This window comes from Mus pahari, chromosome 1 (assembly GCF_900095145.1).
Source record: "Mus pahari chromosome 1, PAHARI_EIJ_v1.1, whole genome shotgun sequence".
Lineage (NCBI taxonomy): Eukaryota > Metazoa > Chordata > Mammalia > Rodentia > Muridae > Mus > Mus pahari.
Window position 1 is genome coordinate 22256947 of NC_034590.1, and position 19651 is coordinate 22276597.

Genomic DNA, 19651 nt, shown 5'->3' on the forward strand with positions numbered 1-19651 from the left:
GGAGGCAGAGGCAGGTGGATTTCTGAGTTTGAGGCCAGCCTGGCAGCCTGGTCTACAGAGTGAGTTCCAGGACAGCCACGGCTATACAGAGAAACCCTGTCTCGAAAAACCAAAACAAAAAACAAAAAAAAACCCAAAAAACAGAAAGAAAAGAAATTAAAAAGATAAAATAGAATACTTATAACAATGTTCTGAAAGCACAGAACTCTTGCACCCACAATCCTTGGCGGTCCCTCCTGTGCCCACACTCCTTGACTGTCCTTTGACATAAGGCAAGCCAAAGGACACTTCACTTCTTTGTTTAAAAGATTGAGAAAACTTGCTACAAAAACCAGCTTCATATTGTACTCTCCTGTATTTGCAGCACTAGTACATACTAATGCTCTCCAAAGTGGCTTTTCTGGATTAACTGTTTTCCTGAAGCATGTCCCAGGAAGCTTTGTACATTTTATTGGTAAGGCAGAGGAGGGAGCTGACTAGCCTTAGCCAAACTGGGACCCATTTCTATCTCCTCAGAGGCTACAAACATAGCATACACCATGCTGGGAGACAGGAGGCTCTCAGCCAAGTCTAGGGAACACCGGGGCCTCAGAGTGGGGTGGGCAGGGGTATCCTGAGTCACCCACACACTAGAAGACAATGCATCTGGTGTGGTTTGTGTTCCAAAATATAATCTGCCCGGAGACTATTCTGAAGTAGTGGCTAAGTCCTATTTGGTGCTTGGATGACCTTAGCCATAAACTTGGGAAAAGACCAGAGGAGTCTACACATGAAGTCCCTCTGAAGTTTCAAAGTTGTATTTCATAGTATTTCTAGACAGCCGTGTTGTTACAGTTTCATATAGTTGGGGGGGGCGGGCACCAAACACCCATCAAAACAATGTGTCAGCAGCTAGACTCTTCTTTGCCAGTTTTGTCACTGTGTAGCTGACTCATTAGGGTGTTTTTTAATGCTCTCTGGCTGGAAAGGAACCTCAAGAACCCAGCTCACAGAGGCCTGGCCTGTTAGGTTGGAATTCATTCTCCCAGAATTGCTTCAGTGCAGGCACGTTGACACCCCTCCATATTACCGATCTCCTATACAGCACTCTCAGGGTCACAGTTGACATTCTAACAGGATGGTAAGCCATTTCCTCTAATGCTGCTGTTCCCAGCTACTGTCGCATACCCAAGAGGTCACTGACCACAGTGTTTTTTGTTTTTTGTTTTTTTAAGATTTATTTATTATTATATCTAAGTACACTTGTAGCTGTCTTCAGGCGCACCAGAAGAGGGCGTCAGACCTTATTACGGATGGTTATGAGCCACCATGTGGTTGCTGGGACTTGAACTCAGGACCTTTGGAAGAGCAGTTAGTGCTCTTACCCACTGAGCCATCTCTCTAGCCCCACTGACCACAGTGTTATCCCCATCATGCCGCTAAGAAACCCAAGACCACAAGGCACATAGTGGCGTCAGACCCTTTCATTGCTGGACTGGCTTTCTTTCCCTCTGCTGACTTATAACTGCTGCATGCCTGAGCCTGCCACCCAGACCTGCCCCTGTTCCAACTACATCCTCACAGGCATGCAAAATGTTAAAAAAAAAAAAAAAAAAAAAAGCCCAAGCAGAATGGAATGTTTTCTCGGCATCCTTTTCATTAATGTGATCGGTTAGCCCCTATGGGTATAGACCTATGGGTATAGAAGAACAAGAAGTGGGTTGTTGGCAGTCTTCCCAGGCTTTTACTAATTTTCTGAATTGAACTTGTTTTAAGTTTTAGTAGAAGGAAAGTAATAAATAATTATTTTTAGGTAGAAGAAGCCAGGCTCACCCCTTGAATCTCAGCACTTGGGAAGCAGAAGCAGGAGGTTCTCAAAAAAAGAAAAGGGAAGGAAAGAAAGAAAGAGACAGACAGACAGACAGACAGAACAGAAAGAAAGGAAAAGAACAGAAACATTCTCCCTGATGTTCTAACCACTTGACAAAGTTCATTAAATACCACATGAAAGAGTTGACCCCAGAAATGTATATATTGAGAAGGCGTCGTTGCCTGGGTCTTGCCTGGGTCTGTCCAGTGTAGCTCTGAGCCAGGCAGTTGAATCACAAAAGCTTCCTGGAAAAGGTGAGTAGTTCTTTAGCAAGATTTGAAACCGGGGCTCCGGCAGACGGAAGCTGGGTGAAGTTGCAGTCAAGGATTTGGAATCCATGCCCTGTGCGAGGCATGCACTTAACTGATGGTTTCAGGTACCCGAGAGCTCATCTTAGTCTCCCACGTCCTTTGCAGTTTTACCAGAGCAGGGACAAGGCTATGGCATGCCAGCTAAGTCATGCCTGGCATGGAAAGGAACGGGGGTTTGTTCTCCTATGGAAACACTGGAATGTCTAGGTCTCTGCCCACGCTGACCAGATAGCCACCGGCTTTGCCTCACCTGCACGTGTCTCCTCACCCTTAGGACTCCAGACCACACCTCTTCCTCATTGGCTGCATCGGAGTTAGTGGCAAAACCAAGTGGGACGTGCTCGATGGGGTGGTTAGACGGCTGTTCAAAGTAAGTGTCTCGAGAAGCAAGCCACAGCAGTGGGCTCGGGGAGGGAGGAAAGCTTTGTCTCCAGAACCGGACTGTTTCCCCACCCTCCTCACTCCTCCATACATCGCTAGGACTTGTCCCCTGGTCCTCCAAGGCATGGAAGGACGATGGTATGTTCAGATGGCCGACTGGCCAGCTAGTAAACATTTGTTCATGACGGCATCCCTGAAGTTAGGTCCTGTTCACTACGATTAGAGTCTGATTAGACCTGAGACTGAAGCCCCAGCAGTGCAGTCTTGTCCTCTGGACTGCAGATGCGTGCCCAGCACCCCAAACCAGCCCTACAATCTCTAACAGTAACATCCCACCAGTCAAGAATGCTGCCATGGTCTTTGTCCTGTCCTGTACACACACACACACACACACACACACAACTGTGTATATATGTTCACGTGCACACATACAAGCAACTTGAGGAAGGAAGGGTTTCTTTCTTCCCGGTTCACTGTTTAAGAGAAGCCATGGAGGCAGGAATGCAAGGTCACGTTGCACCCACAGTCAGAAGCAGAGATAACGGATGGAGCTCTGCTTGCTTCATCTTCAACCTCATGCCCAGTGCTTGTCTCCAGGCGACTGACGAGCCATCATGGTCACCAGCAAAGGGATGCTCTGCATTGGGAACCTTTGAATACTTTGAAGTTGCACAGCTGCTATGCGTTCTGGCTTTGCTGGGCCAAGGTGGGGGATGGGGAAAGGCTTCATGTCAGTTACTTTTTTTTTTTTTTAAAGATTTATTTATTTATTTCATGTATATGAGTACACTGTTACTGTCTTCAGACACACCAGAAGAGGGCATCAGATCACCATTGTAGATGGTTGTGAGCCACCGTGTGGTTGCTGGTAATTGAACTCAGGACCTGTGGAAGAACAGTCAATGCTCTTAGCCACTGAGCCATCTCTCCAGCCCATAAGTAACTTCTTTATGAACTTCTTTGCATCATTCATAGACTTTAAAATTTCCAGCCAAATTTAAGGGAAGCTGTCTGGCTTCCCATGCTTGGCTCACCCAGATTAAATGTTCGCGGTCTTGTTGGGGGGCGGAGGGAGTTTTCCTCACTCCTAAGCAAATACATCTGTATCTCAAGAAGCCTGGGATTGGAGGGTGTTATTCCCAGAGTGTGCCATGGCTTAATTTCAGTCCAGGTGCCATCTGAAAATAAAGAGGGCATCTGTCAATCACCCAGTGGGGATGGAAATCCCTGGAAGGTTTTAGCCGGCTCTCTGATGGGGCCTGCATTTTATTTTCTCCAGGAATACATCGTTCATGTGGACCCAGTGAGTCAGCTGGGGCTGAGTTCAGACAGTGTTCTTGGCTACAGCATTGGTGAGATCAAGCGCAGCAACACCTCTGAGACGCCCGAGCTCCTCCCTTGTGGCTATCTTGTGGGAGAGAACACCACTATCTTGGTGACCGTCAAAGGTAAGTGGGTGCTAGCTGAGGGGTGGTGGCGGCACATGCCTTTAATCCCAGCACTCGGGAGGCAGAGGCCGGCAGAACCAGGCGTCTCTCAGTTCAAAGGGAGCATGGTCCACAGAGCAAGTTCTAGGACAGCCAGGGCTACCCAGAGAAACCTTCTCTTTTAAAAAAAAAAAAAAATTCCCCAAAAAAACCAAGATCAAAAAAAGTAAGTGGCTACTTGCAAAAGCTGGACTTCCAGTGGCCAAAGTAGGTCTCGGTTTGTAGGTTTGCTCTGGGCATGTGGGTGGTATTTGATTGGTTGGTCTCCCCACCCCCTTTACCTTAATCACTCTAACTTAAGCAAGGTGCACCATCGGGGAAACAAATGACTTCAGTTTATTGCTGAAATTAGACATCAAAAGATCCCATTAGCCTTATTTCTGAGTTGATGAGAGACTAATAACTCGTTAATAACCCTGCTAAAATGGCACTTTGCCAGAGCAATGAAGGATGCTTGCCAGCCAGTCCTGGGCATGAGCCCATTCTACAGATGGAGAAACTGTGATGTCCTGGAGGCTACAACAGGGTTGCTGAAAGCAACTTTGGTGTCCCTCTTGCGCAGGTGACTGGCTCTGTGAGCCTCTGAAGCCTTGGCTCCTAAAAGTGCTGGACTCCGGGGTACTGTGTGTCATAGCTTTCCGATCCTTGTCCCTATGTATTTCTGGTCATCTCATGATGCAAAACACTTTCAGTATGACTTTGAAAAAACAAACAAACAAACAAAAAACCCTGAAGTTCTTAATAGGTCTGAGACTATTTAAAAGTCAAAAGCTTGAGTCCCATCTGAGATCCAAGGCAAACTGTGAGCTACTATAAAAAAAAAAGTCAAAAGTTATGTACTTCAAATACATAACTGCACAGAATTAGCCTTCCATTGGTAGCTGGTGTCAGTCAAAGGCCTCGGTATGTAGCATTTCAGTCTAGGCCCATCAGTCCATATTCCCATTCTCGCATCCTGGTTTCACCTTGTTTCCTGCCCTGCCTTCCGGGCACACCTAAGTGTGGGCAGCTTGGTACCTGGCAGGAAGGAGAGAGAAGAAGCAACCTAGGTTCGTGGCAGACCAAAGTGGGCAAGACTCAGATATCAACTGAGGTAGACACTACAAGGCTAGTAAATGCTAGCAGGCAGTTGGAGTCCAGAGTTCAGGGAGCCCAAAACAGGAGTTGCTGCTGACCAGGAGGGTGGCTTCCTACAGCAGCAATGTTGAGCTCTCAGCCTCCAGTGTGCCTGGGTGGCCAGGAGTCTTAGGATGACCAAGAGGAATGGGATGATGTCTTGCAGAGAGACGATGCCAGAGCTAGCCTCCTCGCCCAACTCCAAGCCCTCCCCATCTCTCTCAAACAGGGCTCACGGAAAACAGCCTGGACTCTCTGGTGTTTGAGTCCCTGATCCCCAAGCCCATCCTGCAGCGCTACGTATCCCTGCTGACGGAGCACCGGCGGATCATCCTCTCGGGCCCCAGCGGCACTGGGAAAACCTACCTGGCCAACCGGCTCTCTGAGTATGTGGTACTTCGGGAAGGACGGGAGTTGACAGATGGCGTCATCGCGACCTTTAACGTGGACCACAAGTCCAGCAAGGTGAGGAGGTTACCCTGAGCCCCCTGCACGTTGGGCTCTTTGAATGCTGTTGTCACGGTGAGCATGAGCAAGCTCTCCATTCTAGAAGACCAGGAAAGGAGCTCAGAACAGGTCTTGTAGAAACAGACAGTTCAAGTCAGGACCATCTGGGGCAAGTCAGTCCCATCCACTCACAGACATAGCTCCTTCAGATATTTCCAGTTCGCCAAGAGCGTAACATGTGCCTACTGTTATTTTTCCCCAAATAAAACATTTTATGAGACAACATATCACCAATAACACAATCACGGCTGGCTGGCATTGATAATGTCTGTCCCATGAGCAGCCAACTGTCCCTCACAGAGCCCTCGAAGCCCTGGTTGTCTTTGTCTCCATGTTACAGGACTGACAACAAACAGCAGCTTGAAGGACATTTGTCACACGTTGGACACAACTCAGACCAACTAAGTGTTGGTACTGGGACTCGGGTTGAGATCTCAGAGGCCTATGTGTAGCCAGCTCCATTGCCCCTCATAGTGAACAGTGGAGCCGTAGAGTCTGACCTGGTCCTGGCTTGGGGTGGGGGGGCAGCTGCAAAAGGTTGTTTCGATGTCCTTCATTCATTTGTTCATTTATCCATCCATTCATTCATCCACCCATCCTCCACGATACAGTGGAAGCCTGTGATTCCTAGCTGGTAAGTGTTGCACGGCATGCCTTGAGTATCAAAGGTGAAGTGGAAAAAAAAGGCTCCTCTGCCTTATGAGTCATCTCACGCCCCCCCGAGAAGATTAGATCTCACGCCTGTTACTTATATCCATGGTTAGGAGTGAGTGAGAGTGGCTGGCACACTGTGCCCAAGCTGATCCCATTTCCCTGCATGGCGGAGTGTCCGTGCGGGGTGTGGCTAAGCCATGGGCTGCAGGGCTGGCTAAGAGGGTTAAGAGTTCCAAATGAGAAGGGACCAAGAGAGGAGGGAAGAAAACCTAGAGCGTTTTCATGAGCCAGCTGCAGTTTGGCTCGAAAGGGGAGCCTGGAGTGGTGTGCACCTGTAAGAGGCGGAGGAATCATTACTCTCCCCACCCCACCCCCTGTCCCCAGTAGCTGGGCAGTTCTCACAGGCCTCAGAGTCTGACTTTCCTGTCGCTTACCCCTGGTGCAGTCTCACGATGGTGGCCTGGCTCTATACCTTAACTTCTGTAAAAAGGAGCTAATCACGGTCCATCCATCACCATGAGGTTTACCACCCTGCCTAAGTCCCCATTGGTGTCCTAAGTGATGTCATCAGACTCCCCTCAGGAGGCTCTGGAAAGCCATCTCCCCTGCTGTTCCATCCTTTGTGTCTTTTCCTGGTGTGTAGCCCTGACCCAGGTACACTGTGGGTGTCCCAGTCAAGGTTCAGTTGCAGGGTCCTTCGCAGGTCCCTGGGCACACAGACTCACCTGCCCCTACTTGCTTCCCCGTCTTTCAGAGCACTACCCAGCAGCACTTACATGTGGCTGGAACTTCTTCTGCTCCAGTGACTCCCACAGAGCTAGCTCCCAGGAGGATGCTTTGGAGATAGCTAAAGATGAGACACCTGCCTTCAGGGACCTACTGGGGGATTAGCATAATAACAAGAAATGATAGTTTCCTAAAGAGATGGTCAAGTGGGAATAAAAAACTCGACCTACAGGCTGGGATGTCCCAGAATCCACATTTTAAAGAAAAATGTTAGGTATGATGGCTTGCTTATACTCCAGTACTGGAGAGGTAGAGACAAGCAGATGCCAGGGGTTCATCAGCCAGCCAGCTTAATCCGCTTGGTGAGAGAGAGAGAGACACTCTGTCTCAAAACACAGGGTTGATGGTACCTACCTGGGGAACAACACTCAAGTATGTCCTCTGCACATGCAGGTACACACATGCAGATGCATACATATGCCTGTGTGCACACATGCACAGCGGGGAAACAAGAGTCCATGAGCAAGGCTGGAGAGATGGCTCAGCAGCCATGAGTAAGCACTGACTGCTCTTCCAAAGGTCCTAAGTTGAATTCCCAGCAACCACATGGTGGCTCACAACCACCTGAGATGAGATCTGATGCCCTCTTCTGGTGTGTCTAAAGTCAGCTACAGTGTATTTATGTATAATAATAAACAAATCTTTGGGCTCGGAGCGAGCAGGGACTGAGTGAGCAGAGTTGACCAGAGCCAGCAGAGCTCCTAAAATTCAATTCCCAACAACCACACGAAGGCTCACAACCATCTGTACAGCTACAATGTACTTGCATACATAAAATAAATCTTTAAAAAAAAAAAAAAAAAAAAAAGGCCTTAAGCAGACATTTTATAAGAGGACTGCCACAGGACCACCATGTCCCATGCTCACAGCATCCCTGGAGTACTACGCCGATGCCCTGTGACAGATAGGGTCTCAGGTGGTGTCCACAGTGTGACTTCATAAGGGGCACCTTCTTCCTGCCTTGGCCTTGGCCAGCGAAGGCCTGGAGCACAGGAGTTGTCCCGCTCCAAGCTCGCTCTGCTGGCTCCCGTAGGAACTGCGCCAGTATCTGTCCAACCTGGCCGACCAGTGCAACAGCGAGAACAACGCTGTGGATATGCCTCTAGTGATCATCCTGGACAACCTGCACCATGTCAGCTCTCTGGGCGAGATCTTCAATGGGCTGCTTAACTGCAAATACCACAAATGGTAAAGGGGGCTCTAGACCTTGGGGGGGGGTAGTGGTGGGGGTAGTGGAGTGGGTAGCGGCAGGGGGCGCACTAGTGAGCCTGGCTAGTGTGACAGTGAAGTGCTGAATGCAAAGCCAGAGGGGGGTGGAGGTAGGGGATGGCCACAGTCCGTCGGCCTGGAAGCCCTTGCTCTCCAGCTCACCCCTAACTCAGGGCTTCTCACATTGTGCTCCCGACAGCCCTTACATCATTGGCACGATGAACCAGGCTACCTCTTCCACCCCCAACCTGCAGCTTCATCATAACTTCAGGTGAGGTATCCCGCCCCTCGTCTAGGCAGAATGGTGGGTGCTCAATCCTCTCAGAGCATCTGGTGTGGGCTAGGCTTTCTGTTGGGCTTAGCTCCAGCTTAGCTCACTTAGTTCTCCCAGCGACCTTACGTCATTCCATTTACCTGTCGGGTTTACAGTGAAGAAACAGAGGCTCAGGGAACCTAACTTACGAGCCGTACACCAGTCAGAACAGAAGCCTGCACCCTGACCTCGGTGACTCTGTCACTGGGTCGGTATCCGGAGGCAGCTGAGGCCATGTGTCCCTCTATTCAGCATGAGCAGTGATGACCTGCGCCTTTAAATGTCCTCACGTAGCAGGGTCTGTGGAGCTGCCAGTTCTATCTATCCTCTGTGACTCCTTCATGGATGGGCTTCCCTCCAGGGGTAGTCCATCTCCATCAAGATGGTGACACAGCTTTCCCTGGCTTCACTCAGCACCCTCAGGGCTCCCTGTGCCTCTAGGTAGGGGATAGACTTCGTCACCTTAGCCTGGACCCCACACACGTGTTTTCCACTGGCCACCACGCAGGCCTCCCCTCGAGGGTATACTAAATGCAGCCTCCACTACAGTAAGTGTACTCCCCTTTCCATTCCCAGACACTATATTTTTTGAGGCCTGCCAATCTTGTTGGGCATCCTTTGCGACTGAAAGGCATTTCCCTGTCTCTCCCAGGTGGGTGCTTTGTGCCAACCACACGGAGCCCGTGAAGGGTTTCCTTGGCCGCTTCCTGAGGAGGAAGCTCATGGAGACGGAGATCAGTGGGCGGGCGCGCAATGCGGAGCTGGTGAAAATCATCAACTGGATCCCGAAGGTCTGGCATCACCTCAATCGCTTCCTGGAGGCCCACAGCTCCTCAGATGTCACCATTGGTAGGTGGGAGGCCAGGCGGGCTGGGGCAAGCTGATGGGAGGATGGCGTAGGCAGTGGTCTCCCAAGAGCCCTGGCTCCCTCGTGTGTCGGCCTCTGGGTCTTGGCCAGGGCAGGACCCAGCAGAGATGTCTTGCTGTTCTCAGAGATTAAAAAAAAGGGCAGAGGGACACACCTCAAGACATCAGCCCCACCGCTACTTAGAGAATTCAGTATCCCTTTTACGAGGGATGTGTACATCGGGGGAGTCCACCCTGCCACATTTCAGTTGTGATGTATCTCCCTGTGGTCCCCAGGTCCCCGGCTCTTCCTGTCATGTCCCATTGACGTGGATGGTTCCAGAGTGTGGTTCACTGACCTGTGGAACTACTCCATTATCCCCTACCTCCTGGAAGCCGTCAGAGAAGGACTCCAGGTAAGAAGCATGCTCCTCTTGACTTCCTCAGACTTGAGTGCCCCGTGCTCTTCCTTCTGCGTGGTCTTCCGTGTGGCACAGGGTGGAGACAGCAGCTGCTCGAAAGTCTTGGATCAGCTGCTCGTTAGCGCTGTGACTCCGGGCAAAGCTGTGCCACCGTCTCTGCCTTATTGGTAGGGGTGATAACAGCATTACTCTGCCACAGAGAGTTGTAAGGATTAAATGAAACCATGGCCATCAAGCCTCCAACGTGGGAATGTAAAAGCTATCAAACCAGATACGTGGGTTTGATTTGCTCATCTTTCTTAGGCGGTTCAAGTCCTAGATCGGGCCTAAGATCTGGGCCAAGTTTTCTCGTTACAATTTTTCAAGAGGAGAAAAATTGAGGCCCAAAGATCATAAAAGCAAAGCCTCAACGAGGCATCGTGGTACATCCCCTAAAATCTTACACTTGGGGGAAAAGAGAGGTAGTTTCTAAGTTCAAGGTTCTAGTGGCAGATAAACCTTGTAAGGTCTTACCCAGCACAGGCAAGACTCTGGGTTCTGAGACACTGCAGGAAAAAAAAAAAAAAAATCAAAGGATCTGGAATTTGCATCTTCACCTTCTGAACTCCATCCCAGGTACTTAGACCTCCAGGCCAGGATATTGCCTACCTAGCCTCAGGACCCCTCACAGGTGGTTCTGGGGCCTCCCCTGGCTGCACACCCCTGGTACCCAGCAGCACCTGGGGAGCACGCACTGCTGTCACTCAGCTTAGGCATTACCGAGGAGCTTGGGATGGTTTGATGGTTGTCTGGAGGAACTCCTGCTGCACCCGTACCCTCCCTCCTGATACGTTCTCCTACGCGTGTCCTCTTTGCCTCGAGCGGACCTTCTGATAGCCGAAGGGGAATGACCTGAGTCACTTGAGAAAAGCCGGAGGCCACTGAGCGAAGATACCCAAGGTGTCCAAGGAGACACAGACCACTCTCGAGCTGACCCCTTGGTCCCCAGTGGCTGGTAGTACCAAGGCCCCTCCCATTTGGAGGCGAACTGAACGGGAGGTTTCAGGCATAGCTGGGGAGGACCCCTGTGCTTCCTCTGCTCAGGGGACCACTGCAGAAGGCACTTTTCCTCTTCATCCAGCCATGAGCCAGGCCATAGATAGGAGGGGCTTCAGAGTGGCTGCTGCTGAACGGCCTGCCTGTGGCAGGGCCCAAGTGGAGGCGTCTTTCTTAGAGGTCGTCTGAAGGACATGTCCTCAGTGTAGAAGCAGTGGAGAGAAACTGCTGAGTTAGGATTACCTAGTACCACCCTGTCCCAAATCTAGCTCTGCCACGTAAGTTAGTACAGGAGGCGGCTCTGAAGTCTGCTGATTCATAAGGAATGGCCGTGTTCTCCCTGGCGGGGTTAAGGTGGAAGTTGGAGGATCTGCCAGGCTTTACGCCAGGGGCCTGACACTCCTGCAGCTCTTGAGAGGATACAGGGAAGGAAACCAAGGCCAGCCAAAGCTTTGCCCTTAATGTAGTTCCCTCAGCAGACCAGCATGATTGAGTGAGGGCTGGAGTCCAGAGTCATGTGACAGCCACAGCTACTTTGTGACAATGAGGCCATCCTAGGGTCTCCTATAACGTACAAGAGAACTGTTATAGGTAGCAAGGAAACAAAGGTTTTGGTTGGGTTTGCTGGGTTTTTGTTGGTGGTTTTGGATTTTTTTTCGAGACAGGGTTTCTCTGTGTAGCCCTGGCTGTCCTGGCACTCACTCTGTAGATAGACCAGGCTGGCCTCAAACGCAGAAATCCACCTGCCCCTGCCTCCCAAGTGCTGGCATTAAAGGCATGTGCCACCACTGCCTGGCGGTTTTTGTTGTCTTAAGAACAGTATCTCATATAGCCTAAGCTGGCCTTGAACTCTTTATATAGCCCAGGCTAGCCTTGAATTCCTTATCTTTCTGCTTCAAATTCCTACATGCAGGGATTGTAGACAGGTGCTAACACACTTGCAGTGTTTTTTTGTTTGTTTGTTTGGGGGGTGTTGTGTTGTTTTGTTTTTGGCTTTCGCTTGTTTATTTTGTTGCTGTTGTTTGATACAGAATCTCTCTATGTAGACCAGCCTGGCCTTGAACTCACAGAGCTCTGGGATTAAAGGTGTGCACTGCTCTGCCTGGTTTAGCGTTAGGCAGGGTTCTACAGGTGATTTCACTTGGTGAGAAACGTCCTTTATTTTTAAAAAGCTCATTTCAATTCCCCTCTCTCCTTGGCTCCCTCTGAGGGAAAGCTGAGTGTGTGCCAGGTACCCGACTGGGGTCCCTCCCTCCTCACCTCTCCCCTGCACAGTGGCAGGAGGGAAGCACACTGTCTTTTAGAACATGTATGCCCTTCCTTGGCCAAGGCTGTGAGCCGAGAAAAGGCGAGGACCTCAGAATAGGTTCCAAAGTTAGGAGCCAGAGAGAGGGCTGCCCGTGGGGAGACCGGGAAAGAACACAGGGAAGTCATTCTGCAGGCACCAGCCTTTACCATCAGACTCAGGCAGTCCTTGCCTGGGGGTGGGAAAATGACACCACATCGCCCCCTAGTGGACAGCATGCAGGTGGCAGTGGTAGCATCTTTTTCTGGAATATGTGAGTATATTTGAGTCTCCTGTGTGTGTGCACGTGTGTGTAAGTCATGCCTAGAAGTGCTTCCTAAATGTGAATGTTGGTGCTGCTGTGCACATCCAGGAGCCCTGTGCTTCCTGTGGGGTCAGGAGGCTCGCAGCAGCCCAAATCTTAGTTTCCGGTGTCTTAGCATCATCCACAATTCCTACTGAGCCAGTAGTACACCAGCTTCCTCCTCCCTGGGGGAAAGTGATTGTCTGCCTGTCCAGCTGCCCCTCCGCTGCCCTTCAGAGTCTGCAGAAGAGCCCTGAAGCTGTACAACACTTCCTCTGCTTGCGTTAGACTGACTCACGGCCACCTGGCCTTGACCACATCCCGTGGAATGTAGGAAAGCTTGTAAAAAAAAAAAAAAAAAAAAAAGTTTTTTGTTATTTCAGCTAATGTTTGCTGCACCTACGAATGCTTACCTTATGACTCAGTCCCAGGTCCCATTCCCCGTTGTCAGCAGAAACACTTGCCAGTGTGTCTGGTGTCTGCAGAGCGGACCAATTCAGAAGACCTGGTGTTGGGGTGAACTGGGGATGTTAAGGACAGGAGCTGCAGAAGGACACCCAGAGACCTTTCCTCAGTTACCAACATCCTCTGACACCCTCTGTAGTCCCCCCTGTGCCAGCTTTGGCTTTCTCCTCCAAAAATGGAAAAAAATCTGACCTATGGGACAATTTTACTGGCCTGGTTTCTGGAAGCCCAGATGTTCTCTGAACCTAGAGTGCAGGGGCTAAGGAAGAAGAGCAAGTGTGTACAAAACCATTGGGCCTCGGGAGTGCTAAGGACATGCTCAGCCTCAGCCTTAGTGTTCCCAAAGCCATGAGGATCCCCTTGGAGAGACAGTCTTGTTCCTTCAGAGGGCCCGGTAGGGAGAGGCTTCTAATCTGAATTCGCTCCTTCAGTTGTAACCATCCCCAGTCGTTTTCTGTGTCCTCCTCACTCCCGATCCACACATGGGTTCACACCTGCCCCACCCCCCAGAATCGTTCCTGCTCACTCTGAACTGCTTTAGGCTGCTGGACTGAATTCGAGGACCAAGACTGCCATTGCCCCAGATGAAGAGAGCTGTAGCAACAAACTAGGCTAGAGGCTAGGCTGGGGTATGGGGAGAGAGTGAGCTGACATCTGACAAGATAATGTCATAGGAGGTGCCGGGGTAAAGTGAAGGAGGAAGCCACTAATACAGAGAGATGGGCTTATCTGAGGTGGGGGTAGGGTGGGTGGCATCCTGGATAGAGATCGGATTCTAAGACCTGGAGTAACTCAGGGGACTCGGGGAGAGGGGACCCACCAGAGAGAAGGATGAACTTAGGCCATGCTGAGGTCTGGTGAACAGCCCCACTCTCGGGCTCCAGCAATATTCATTTCTGCTGATTCAAAGTGGTCCCATGGGTGAGTAAGAGGGAAAGGCCCAAAGAAGGAAGTTTGAGTTCTGGGTTCGAGTCCAGAGCTGCCTTCCAACCTTTCACATCAGCACTGCCGTTAGCTTCTGGTTTCCCATCAGATAAGAGAGGTCACCTGTTAAGTAGACTGGCTCTTTCCACTTGAGAAACTGTGACTTTCAAAGGTGTGGTTCTATTGGACCAGAGCTGGGCCCCATTATTTATTGGTCTCAGTACGATTTACCTCTCGATTTCCCCTCTGCAGCTTCCAAGAGGGTAGAAGAAGCTCACACACAGGGAGGTGGTGTCTGGGATTTTCCATCTATGTACCCTGCAGTCACTGTAGAAGTACCTCTTTACAGCCCAGACAACCCTGTCCTGCCCTGCCCTGCCCTGTCTGTGAGCATGCCCTATCATGTCTGCTTTGATGCCAGTGGCCAGAGCGTAGCAGACTTGATCTGCAATGGCTCTTCTCCTTCCCGGGGCTCCCCCATCTCTAAGCCATGGGGCAATGCTTCTGTTCGAGTCATCATGCTGTTCACGGCTGGCCCCTGGCACCCAGGGCATGCAAAGGAAACAGAGACGCCAGACCCAGCCGCACAGTGGTCAGAGCCTCGCTGTGAGAAGCCACCCAGCTTAGGTTTCCATTCTTTAAAGGATAACTACATCTCACAGAGCTGTTGGGAACAGTCATTAAGATTATTGCCGGGTCAGGGCCTCAAGGATTGAGAAAAGAACCCTCGGAACAGGATATGTTGGCCTTATAAAACTAAGTGATGGTATAGCTCGCCCTTTGGGGACTGCATCGGTTTCTCTCACTGGCAAGTCTGAGAATCCGGAGCCGGCAAAGGTCTCATCACTGTTGCCCATACGTAGTGTCCTCTCTTAATGTTGTGCTTAAAAAGGGACGAGCGTGCCCACAGAAGCACTCTGAGAGTCAGATATACTTGAAAATTGGGGTTCAGGACCCGGGGAGATAGCTCAGCTGTCCGTGTGCGTGTCACACAAGCAGCGAGGAAGAGGACCACAGTTCAGATCACCAGGACCCATGTAAATTCCCAACGGCTGTGGTATCCCACTTGCAGTTCCACACTCAGAATATGCAGAAATGAGACCCTCAGAGCAAGCTGGCAGGGTACACTAGCTGAATCACACAGCTCTGGGTCCAGCTGGCCAAGTGACTGCCTCCATGACCACCACGTGGAAGATACCGAGTAAGACTCCCAACATTAGGGCCGGGCGTGGTGGCGCACGCCTTTAATCCCAGCACTCGGGAGGCAGAGGCAGGCGGATTTCTGAGTTCGAGGCCAGTCTGGTCTACAAAGTGAGTTCCAGGACAGCCAGGGCTACACAGAGAAACCCTGTCTCGAAAAAAACAAAAAAAAAAAGACTCCCAACATTGACCTCCGGGCCTCCACGTGCACACTTGTGCATACACAGCGCACATCTGCATGAAAAAAAAAAAAGAGTGAGAGAGAGAAAAAAGTATACAGGCTTATTTCATCATCAGACCCTTGTCTTGCCATGTTGCTGCCTGGAACCCAATCTCTGAGTGGGCTTAACCTGTGGAATTCTCGAGGTGACTTGGGAAGGTTAACAGGGAGCTGAGAGTGAGCCCGAGTCTATGAGGCTGGTCACCTAGCCCATAGACTGTGTTTCTCCTGGACGACTTCCCTAGTTTTGAATGCTGTTCACAATGCTGGCCTAGTAGGTTTTCCATTGAGCTACAGAACTGGGGCAAACGAGAGAGAGTCTCGGCCTGCTTCCAGACTGTACCCGTTTTGCCTGTTTGCAGCTCTACGGAAGGCGTGCCCCCTGGGAGGACCCCGCCAAGTGGGTAATGGACACCTACCCATGGGCCGCCAGCCCACAGCAGCACGAGTGGCCCCCACTCCTGCAGCTCCGGCCTGAGGATGTGGGCTTCGATGGCTACTCCCTGCCTCGGGAGGGGTCAACAAGCAAGCAGATGCCCCCCAGTGACACTGAAGGAGATCCACTGGTGAGTTGACGGCATTGAAGGGAGTGGCAGCCACGGGCTGGGTGGGAGGCAAAGCTCTCGGGGTGTAGGGGATTGGCAAAAGCTTGTTGTGGAAGGCTGGACTCACCCCATTGATAGGGACAGTACGATCCTCTCCAGTATTTTCTTCCATGGTATGCATTTCCCGCTAAGGCCTTTAACTTCGCTTGAAGTTGTTCTTGTATAAGGTTGAACGTTCGATGTTTTTATTTCCTCTCCCTTTGAATGTCGTCTGCCCCACTGTCTGTCCTCTGATTTGAGATGGTACCATTGCCATATATTGTCCTAGAGAGTGCTAGGGACTTGGCTCCCAAGCCAGACAATGAGAGGTTTTTAAGACCAGGAGACACAAGCAGAAGATTTGACAGCCCCAACCCAGGTATCTTGGCTAGCAGGATGAGACTGAACCATGCTTTGCTAGGGGACAAGAGAAACTTAAAAAAGAAAAAAATTAAATAAAAATAAGAGGAAGGAAGACAGACAGACCTTGGGTAGCAATGGCAAAGCCCCAGTTAATTCTAGACTCATGCATAGACATGCTGCCAAGTTATATCTCACTCAACAAAAAGCCGTAGGAGCTTTTTGGAGGAAGGGAGTGTGCCCAAGTCCCCCCAGGTATGGCTGTCAGCCTGCCTGCAACCCGCCCCACACTTCTATGGCAGCTACGACAAAAGTCGAACAAAGAATATTGCTTGCGTTGCACAATGGAAGAACACTCTTCAGAAGGGCAGCAGGGCTGGAAGGCAGCCACGTCACCTGTTCTAGCCCTCGTGGGGAGCCAGTGGACTAAATAAATGCCAGCAGGTGACCTCCATAGTCTGCGTCCTGCCAGTAGGTGCTGCGGCACAGCCCTACCACCTTGAGGCTGTGAATAGGTGCTGACTAAAAGAATTCAAGGCTGCTATTTTGCCCAGGGTCAGAAGGAATGCTGGATCCAGCAGACGTTTCTCAAGGCCAAGGTCATGCGGGTCTTACTGAGGCCAGCAAGGTCATTGTGTCATGTCTTATGTAAAAGTAGGAGTCTCTGAAGCATTTGGATCAAACTTGGAAAGGAACACTGTCCTCTCAGAGCAAACACAGGCCCTCGAAGGGGATCATGCTGGCACAAGCACCCCTGTATTTAGTCAGCTGCTCCATGTATCTCCCAAGTGTCTCTCTCGGCCTAGGACCATCTGTTAGAGTGGCTGACTTCCTTACTGGTTCCTCCCCCATGAGATTGAGTCCTTCCTCAGATCTGGACTGACTGGATTTTATCTCAGAACCATACACTGTGGATGCTGAGGGTATTTCGATAGTGAGTAACCCTCCCTGCTGTAGAGAATTCACCGCCGTATGGCAGCCAGAGGAGGTTAGGAGCAAAGGCTCCACTTGAGGTAAAGGTGGCAGGCAACAGATCACACTCTTAGTTAGGGTTTTACTGCTGTGAACAGACACCATGACCAAGGCAACTCTTAGAAGGACAACATATGTTTGGGGCTGGCTTACAGGTTCAGAGGTTCCTCAAGGCAGGAACGTGGCATCATCCAGGCAGGCGTGGTGCAAGAGGAACTGAGAATTCCACATCTTCATCTGAAGGCTGTTAGGAGAGTACTGACTTCCAGGCAGCTAGGAAGAAGGTCTTAAAGCCCACACCCATAGCGACACACCCATTCCAAGGCCACATCGCTGGGCCAGACATATTCAAAAGCTTGCTCTGCAGCGGGTGGGCCATTCTTCAGTGGTCAGCATACCATGTCCTTTGCTCCCCAAGAGGTCACGCACGGGACGTGGGAGGCTCGGGTGCTTTGGTACGTGGCGTGGTGCATATCCCCTGCACCATGTTTGCTCCTGGCGAGCTGCTCCTCCCCTGCCCAAAGGCTGTGGCAGTGACTGAGGCCCCTAGGCCTCAGATGTCAAGGTTGCTTGGGTTCCACTAGCGACAGCTGTGGGGATGGCACTGGTAGGGTTTTCCACTTCACTCACAGTGTGGCACATAGATTAGCTCATCCCAGACCTCCACATGACGGGCAGGAACTATTAAGTTTGAGCAGTGAGGAAATGCCACAGGAAAGGACTAAGTAACCTTACAGGGTCATGCAGCTGGTAAGCAGGGGATCAGGATTTGGTGCTCTTGTCTGCAGCCTCTCTGGTGAGCCCTGACCTCCAGGGTGAGTCTGGAGCAGGTGACGGGGGCTCCAAAGAGGCCAGGGTGGGCTTCCCAGCCAACTGGCAGGCACTCCAACCCCTCTGCTCTCCCCACAGATGAACATGCTGATGCGGTTGCAGGAGGCGGCCAACTACTCCAGCCCCCAGAGCTATGACAGTGACTCCAACAGCAACAGCCACCATGATGACATCCTGGACTCGTCCCTGGAGTCCACTCTGTGACCGAGGCTCCCCTACTCTTCCTCGCTCCATCCCACCCTGCATCCTCCACTTCATTCTGAAGATGACTTCCTGAGCCAGCCCTGGCTGCCACAGCCTTGAAGCCAGAGCAGAGTAGCGGGAGCAGGAACCCCTCGTCCCTTGCTCTCTGCCCTTGCATGAGCAGCCCAGGACCTCCCCCTCCATCAGTGACAACTATACTAGCCTCTGTTCTACCCTCATCCTCATTTTTTGCCTTGTTGCCGTGACCTCCGTGAGACACTGAAAATACTTCATGGGAAAGGATCCTCACCGTTGAAATATAAAGGGTTTAAATGGAAATTTTAAACGTTAAGATTCCACTTGGTGCCCTGAAACCCAACAGTATCCCTCCACATGCTACCCCCAGACAGAAAAGACTAAACTCAATTTGGAAACACAGACAGCAGGGCTTACTCGCAGCACAGACCCGCCAGTTTGGGTCTGGCCACCAGCACCCCAGAGCCATGCCACCCACCCTCCACGGAAGAATTGGTGCTAACGAGGGCGCCTGCTTGGAGCGCCACCCAGGGACACCAATACATAACACGTCTCTCTCTTCCACATGGTGCTCTCCTTCCTGAGAGGTATTCTCTCTCTTCCCGTGCACCCCTTCCCCTATTTCCGGTCCATCATCCCCCGACGATCTGTGAGAGCAAGTGAAGACACAAGAATGTGAGTGAACGGATGGGGCTAGCAACACAGAAAAGCGCGCCTGTTTCCTTCGTCTGTCTTAAATGGTCAGGTTTCTGTCCGCAAACACTGTGTACTGTACTAGTAGTTCTTTGGAGAACGATCGACCCCTGCCTGTGTCTGCCTTTCTTCTTGGTTGATTGTGAAGCTCCCCTGCCCCACTTCTACTCCCTTGACCAGAATTAGTCCTTTAGTGAAAGCAAGAGCTAAGTAGAGTTTGCCACCTCCCTCAGCTTGGGTTTTCAGTGTCTACTGTTCTGGGCCCTCCCTTGACACCTCCTTCCAGGGCTGTGTGGGTATCCGTATCCTTGCAGTGAGATGAGGACCAGTTCTCCTCCTATGGGTGAACCACGGACCTCGCCTTTCCTCCTCGTCTCTGATTGCTGAGAACCTCACAGCATCACCTCGGGCACCCCAGACCCCAGTTGCAGGAGGAGTTGACGATGCCCCCTCACCAAACGCTGGCACTTTCCTCAGATCCAACGTGACACAGCTTAGCCAGGGAGGGGCGGCCACCCTTCCCAGAATCCCGGCCGGCCGTGCCTCCGTCCTGATGAGCCTTGCCTGACCTCTTCGGTGCTGACCGCCCCCATGCAATGCCTTACTGGTTTTGTGCTGACCGTGTCCATTCACATGAGTGTTGTGCCTGCCTGGGGTGGTGTGTGTGTGTGTGTGTGT

General features: G+C 51.1%; 1 protein-coding gene across 12 annotated transcripts in view; it reads left to right on the plus strand.

Annotated features, from left to right (window-relative positions):
• Nucleotides 1-18583, plus strand: part of Nav2 (neuron navigator 2) — a 643327-nt gene extending 624744 nt beyond the window's left edge. For all 12 annotated transcript variants that reach the window (XM_029533095.1, XM_029533102.1, XM_021221030.2 and 9 more), the window contains 9 exons: nt 2435-2530; nt 3821-3989; nt 5374-5609; nt 8125-8279; nt 8500-8571; nt 9266-9462; nt 9757-9875; nt 15677-15880; nt 18140-18583. In XM_029533095.1, the coding sequence (XP_029388955.1) occupies nt 2435-2530; nt 3821-3989; nt 5374-5609; nt 8125-8279; nt 8500-8571; nt 9266-9462; nt 9757-9875; nt 15677-15880; nt 18140-18265 (1374 nt within the window). In that variant the 3' untranslated portion in view covers nt 18266-18583. The remainder of the gene's footprint in view (nt 1-2434; nt 2531-3820; nt 3990-5373; nt 5610-8124; nt 8280-8499; nt 8572-9265; nt 9463-9756; nt 9876-15676; nt 15881-18139) is intronic.
• Nucleotides 18584-19651: the final 1068 nt, after the last annotated feature.